This window comes from Rhagoletis pomonella, unplaced genomic scaffold, assembly GCF_013731165.1.
Source record: "Rhagoletis pomonella isolate Grant_MI unplaced genomic scaffold, Rhpom_1.0 Rhpom_scaffold_00007, whole genome shotgun sequence".
In the NCBI taxonomy this organism is placed as follows: domain Eukaryota; kingdom Metazoa; phylum Arthropoda; class Insecta; order Diptera; family Tephritidae; genus Rhagoletis; species Rhagoletis pomonella.
Window position 1 is genome coordinate 65907792 of NW_023458561.1, and position 6822 is coordinate 65914613.

A 6822-nucleotide genomic window follows, 5' to 3' on the forward strand; every position below is an offset into this window, starting at 1 on the left:
CGGCAACACCTCAAATTTCAACGCCACCGGCAACGGCGACAATAAACCACACGAATGTGACAGGGCAACGTATTGGCACACCGGTGGTACGGCCTTGGGCCGGCATGAGGAGTGGAGGTAAAATAAATGTGAGCTTTTCGAAATTCACTTGGAGTACACCGAAGCGAGAGTCACTGGAGGGTGTGCAGCGACAATTTGGCGTACAAAACGAGAATGAAAATAATAATGGCAACAACAACCGATGTGTGTCGATGGAAAGTCAGGCGCCGAGCGATTTAAATGATTTGAATGCAACAGATTAATGTGGGAAAAGCTAAAATAAATCTGTGTAATGATTTGTAATGGATTTTGTTTTTGTTTTTTATTTCGCATGCATTTGCAGTAACGAGGAAATCACTTATTGCACACTCAGCATGTGATTTTTAAATGAATGAATATTAAACGAAAGCTTTTATAAATTGTTATTATTGAAAAATGAGCAATAAACAAATTTCCATCGGTGAATGATTGAGAAAATTAAACATTTCCGTCGTTGTTTTTTAAGTTTGGTACAACGTGCAGCTTCCAAACTAAAACTGAGCTGAGATCACCTATTTTATGGCATTTGCTGTTATCTTCTACAATTTCTAATACAATTTATTCCAAATACACAAAACACACACCCACAGCCTGCCAGAAAAACCGTTAAGAAGAAGAGTTAAGTTACTGTACGATGCATCGCTATGGTTTGGTATTTTGGTTTAGAAGTAAACCCCTTTGACGTTGTATTTTCTTTAAGGTTCAGTTAGTCTAGACTTAACTTACGTAAGAGATCGTCAATGATTACTCAAAGCGTCAACTTTCCCAGAAGCGAAAATATTTAGTTTTTGTCACTTTGCAGCCTATAAGCCACATCAAAGAATTCCTGTACAAAAATACATTGCGTTGGTAAAAATATTAGGAGGAGCATTTTCCCCGAAAATTTGAGAGGAGGAAATTCGAACTCCGAAAGAGCTGTTTCACACTTTTTTACTGCCAACTCCGCCATTTAGAATAAAAAATCGTCAGGGAATTTTTATTCATAGGAGGAAAGGAAAAACGGAGAAAACTCGCGGGGAGTTTTTGTTCAGAATCGGCCCTATAATTGTATACGGTCATTGATCTAATATTTCTCATCTGGGTACTTTCTAGTACAAGTAGAATCGAGCGACACTTTGAGTAGCATCGAGTACTTTGAATTTGTACAGGCAACGAGTACATGGTGGTATCGGACAAACACTAACTAGCTTATAGGAAAAAAGCTGATTGAGGGCCCGTGAGCGTCAGTAGCAAGAAGAAAAAGGGTTCATAATCCTGAATGCAAGCCGATATATACTTATTTATTACGATGCCAGCAGTGAGAAATTTTTTCGCCTCGTTTAATAGAAAGCAGAACCTTCGCAAAACTCGTGACCGTGACCGAACGACAAAAAAGCCTCTTACAAAGGTAACAACCCACGTCTTCTTCTGGGCGCCGGACTTTCCCACTCAATTCCGGTTATCAAACGAAATCCGACACTGAGTATGGCACAACGCCGAAATCGGTTTGTGTCCAAACCAAATTTGATAAGGAATGACGGAAAATCGTTCCACATAACATCATATTCGTACCCTGTCGGAAACACCAAACCTTACAATGAATAACAATTATTTTATTATATTCAGAAAAAGCCTGACGTCTTTTCTAACTTATGTGTTTCTATGTTGAATTTCCAATTAAATTGGGAAAGTGTATCATTCCTCTCTTTTTTGTACTAACAATTTAACATTTTTATTGAAAGTGTATTTTAATACATCCTAGCAAAATCTGTGAAGATAGCAGTTTCGAAAAAGTATTGGTTAGAGCCTTTGTGAATTAAGGTAACGATGCACATGCATAATAATATAGAAATTTAATTCTAATTTTAAATTTTTCGAGATTTCATCATAAAATTTATAAGGATAATGATAAGGCTTGATTAGGATAAAATGTTCAGTCTGACCGATAATTAAGCTCACAAAAATGGCGAAGCTATTTGTCTTTTCATATTTTATATTTTTTATTTTGTACATCAAACTTTGATGGCGTTTCGCAGAAAATAAAATTTTGAAGTTATTATATTTACCACCCTTTAAAAGAACCCTGACCAAGTTTTATTATGTTTTTTAAACTTTGGAGCAAAAAAAGTGTCGTCTGGACATCGATATTTCATACCGTAAACACCGAAGATATAACAAAAAATCCAAAAAGGCGCCCTCTACGTTGGGGCAAAAATATTTTTTTTCGAAATCAATTTATAAAATTACGAGTGCGTTAGATTTAAGGGTATGCGGGAACATTTTTTTCCGGTACGGTATAATGCACACACATATTCCACATGTACCTCAAAAGTTTATTAATTCGAAAATTGTCATTCCATTATGTATGTACTAAAAATGCTCTCAGACCTCCCTGCAAAAGCTGAAGAAATATACCGTTGTAATTTATTGCGAAATGCACAGTCAAATATGAAAAACATGAGCTCATAAATAGTTTTTTACTTTTTTTTATAAACGGAAATGTTGAGTTAATTCACTTAAAAAAATGCGCGTAATATCGTGTACTTTGAAGCGTTGGCAGCATGATACGTCTTTCATAAAGCGCTGTTAAACTTAAAAATGCTTTTAAATTAATGAAAACTTTTAGTTAACTACTTCTATATGTATACACATACGTATGTATGAACATAGACCTCTACTTTTTAAAAAAGAATGTACTCTTTCGATTTGATATAAATTTTCAATAGCTTGATTAAGCGCCTCTTTAGCTCAGTGGTAGAGCACTGGTCTTGTAAACCAGGGGTCGTGAGTTCAATCCTCACAGGAGGCAGTACTTGAGTGTATAATTTTTTGGAGTGGAATTTCAGAAAAACATCGAAAAAATTCCTCCGAGCTTATGGAATCAATTATTTTACAATTAAGATTTGAATTCTGACCGTTAAAATGAGTCTAGTTTTAAAAACAGAAACCTCATTAATTTGTTATATAGAGCGAAGTCGGACAATGTATAGATTGACCACCATGCCTACTCAAAAATATGTTCGATATTACACTTTAAATTATGGCTGCCAAGAGCCTTAACCAGGACACTTATCATCCAAATCAAAAACGAGGATACAAGTGAATGTGGTGCCAATTTATTGCTTATAAGCACAGTTTCTTTGGCTCAAGTTTTTGATTTTTAATCTTAAAATAGCAAATTGTCTACTGGGTAGTATCGAGCCTTAACCGCCTAAATAACGTAAGCGACATTTTTTTCAAAATTTTCTTTTTGATGCAGAAATATTCCTAGAGCATCTAGATGAATTTCTGCATCAAAAAGAAAATTTTGAAAAAAAAATGTCGCTTACGTTATTTTGGCGGTTAGGGTTCGGTATGTAAGACCCCTTAGCCGTATACCTGTTGAGGACTTAACAATTATTTGGCATTTTTCTGAAGATAAAAAGTAAAATTTTACCCAAATAAACTAAACAGAAAGAAGGTAAACTCACCAGATGTTGTTGAACATGTTAGAAAGTTTAGCCATTTTTTCATAGCAGAAATCTGTTAAAAATTAAATGGGTATCTGAAATCACCTTAAAAGCTAGGAGAATTTAAGTGTGGACCAGGACAGCAGGACAATTTTTCTAAAACCTGAACAAATAGGGTTGCCACGTATGCCAATCAAAATCAGGCGTTTGTGAAAAACAAAAATATTCAGTCAATAGTCCTATAAGATATTTACAACCGTTTCAAATATTTAAAGGATATTTTATACTTTTGTATTAAAAGTTTTGATAATTGGCTTCCAAATACATACTTGTATGTATGTGAGTATACAAACTCAAGTCATTACCAATTTTAATAGTTTAACTAAAAAACAACAAAACTGTGGTATAGTTTTTATTTGTACAAACACACATAGGGTGCACATAGTTACTACATTTGTATTTACACTTTTATTGATGTTACCAGAACATATTTTTAATTTCTATTCGGCTGATAAGTTGCTTATACATAAATGGTACGAAAATCGATTTTATTTGTTGGTAATGTCAATAAAAAAAAACATTAGTAGATATTTATGTGCACATGTATGTATGTATCTGGTTGCCTTTGCAAGCCTCTTTAGCTCAGTGGTAGAGCACTGGTCTCGTAAACCAGGGGTCGTGAGTTCAAACCTCACAGGAGGCATATTGAAATCTTTCTTATTTACTAAGGGTTAATTAGTATTGTAACCTTTTCATTGGCCTCATTTCTATGATAACTTTTCCAATCAGTTTTTTTAATGAGATTTTGTTTTAATTTTTAGATTGTGTCGTTTGAAAATAAATAAATTTTTTTTGCATAAAGTTTTCATATGAAGATGTGTTTGATGGTATGGAGGCTTTCGGCGAATTAAAGCTTTAATTCTGTACCAATGCTTACAAACACTTACTGGTGTATATTTTCTACAGTTTCTTTTGAAATCTTTAGTTGTCCAAGTTGATTGTAATTTTTGTTGACTTGTTGTAAATTTGTAGTTCTTTGTCTGAGGTTCTGAAGCTTTACACTGAAAAGTTTACAGCAAAGAAGTGGTCTTGCCAGAGCTTTGGTGCTTTGCCTTTTTGTAAATTAGTTTTTTTTAAGTTTGGCATTGTAAATAATTCTTAAATTAAACACTTCAGGTATAAGTTTACTACTACTACCTATACTCATCAATTCTGTTCGTTCCATTGTAATTTTATAAATCTCTCGAAATACCCGTATAACAACTACCAACAATTTGTAATTTTCTTCTAAGTAGAAAAATATTTTATTAAAAAGGCGAGTATTATGTTTTCTACGCATTAAACTTCACATTATTAAGAGAACATAAATTAAGAGAAAGCAGCTTTTCGTAATTAGAGATCTGCACGATCATCAACTCAAACAAAAAGCTCTTATCATTCGAAGATGTTATATTGAACATTTACAAATGGGAAGCAAATTTTAATACGAAAATTCAATAAAAACTAAACAGACTACATTTTTTTTGCATAAATCCAGGAATTTTGAAGGAAAACGGGGACTTTTTAAGGCTGGACCGGGACACCGGAACGAGCTGTCTAAAACCTGTACATGGTCGTAATCGTGTTTGGCAACGCTACGGACGTTATGTGAGACCTCTTACAGCATAATGTAACCTAAGCCCACCTAAAGCCCGAATAAGAATGGCTTACATCTAATACTGAATATTGATAGTACTAAGGTATTACAAAGCCCATTTCCAACGATTTATTGTACAATAAACTGGCCAAATGTAAAATCTCAGCTTTGCCAGATTCACGTTTTTTTGCCTGATGAAAAACATGATTTGAAAGAAAACGCTAAAAATGGAAAAAAAACGGCTGAAACCGGTTTGGAAAAATCGAACTTTCACCCTAGTTCGTGGCTTTTAAAAATAATAGAACAAATATTTTAAAATTGGAATTTCAAAAGTAAGGATACGAACAGTCATGCGAATTCCATAAGCAATTGCCCTGCGCTGGGCAGCCTGCTTTAAAATGTCCATCCAGCGAAACTGTACCTCGCTTGCGAGATGCATCTCACACAGGTGAAGACAGTCCGTAAGATGTCATTTAGCAACGCTACTTGCTCCATGATTGTGATTGTTTATAGTTTTTATCTTAGCATGAAAATGCTTTTAAATTAATTAACAACGACTTCAATTTTCTACTTCGACATTTTCTATTTTGAGCTCCACTTTTTCTAATTCACTGATTTGCCTTCCCACAGACGTCTGCGTCTTATATGAGCCTCTTTAGCTCAGTGGCAGAGCACTGGTCTTGTAAACCAGGGGTCGTGAGTTCAATCCTCACAGGAGGCAACAAAAGGATAGCTTACTTTTGCTAACTTTTTTTTATATACATTTTTTTATAATGTTTATGGAATTTTGAAAGTCAGTATGCAAATTAAATTACAAAATGAGGGAATAAAAAACGATTTCAGTCACATTTGATTTATTTATTTGTTTTTACTTAAACATTCTGTAAATACGCGGGAAGTTTGTAAAAATAAAAGTTGAGAGAATAATAGACTCATTAATGGGATTTTCAAATTTATTATTCAAAAGTCCAAATGCGAATAATTAATTAAAATTTTGCAACCCCTTATCTATTTACACAAATATTATGTATGCGTAAGCCTTATGTGAAAGGGTTGTTTAGAGGTATGTACATAAAAACTAGAGTAGCGCACTTTAGGGGTTCTCGTACAAAAAAATTGCAAATAATATTAAAATCAGTATGTGTAGGTACAACATTAAACCATAAATCAAAATGACAGTAAATTTTTGCGAGTTCTTCTTTAGGGTGGGCATGCAAATGTACACAAGCATGTACATATACAAGTACAGATGTATGTAAGTGCGTGAGTTGTGAAGGGTGGTGGATGCGTTTTGCATCACAAACTTGGTCAGTACAATTCATTTATCACTGACGTAAAAAAATGAGATATGAAAGCGTCAAGGTTAAAACTTTAAAAGGTGAGCTTAAGCCGAAGGTCGGTGAATAATCAAAAGTTGAGCTCGGAAATTTTAGCGAAATTTTGGTATCAGTAGGGTACATATAAAGGTGTTTAATAATGATGTAATGAATGTTAAGCCTTTAATAGCTGCAAACGTATGTAGGTACAGCACCATACCATGCCAAGGCCACAGAGGAGGGTTAATTCGTCAACTCGTAGTGTACTGTTAATTTTTATGCAAATACATGAAAAAAATAAAAATAAAAATAAAATTAAATAAAATAAAATAAAATAAAATAAAATAAAATAAAATAAAATAAA

The 6822-nt window shown here is 33.7% G+C and overlaps 1 protein-coding gene and 3 non-coding genes across 4 annotated transcripts in view; all 4 read left to right on the top strand.

Moving 5' to 3' along the window:
- Window positions 1-302, top strand: part of LOC118743970 — a 25908-nt gene extending 25606 nt beyond the window's left edge. The window contains exon 2 of the mRNA XM_036476733.1: window positions 31-302. Coding sequence (XP_036332626.1) covers window positions 31-302 — 272 coding nt within the window. The remainder of the gene's footprint in view (window positions 1-30) is intronic.
- A 2492-nt stretch (window positions 303-2794) lies between these two features.
- On the top strand, window positions 2795-2866 carry Trnat-ugu. The gene has a single exon. It is a non-coding gene; the product is annotated as a tRNA-Thr (tRNA).
- Window positions 2867-4137: 1271 nt separating this feature from the next.
- Window positions 4138-4209, top strand: Trnat-cgu. The gene has a single exon. It is a non-coding gene; the product is annotated as a tRNA-Thr (tRNA).
- Window positions 4210-5791: 1582 nt separating this feature from the next.
- Trnat-ugu lies at window positions 5792-5863 on the top strand. The gene has a single exon. It is a non-coding gene; the product is annotated as a tRNA-Thr (tRNA).
- Window positions 5864-6822: the final 959 nt, after the last annotated feature.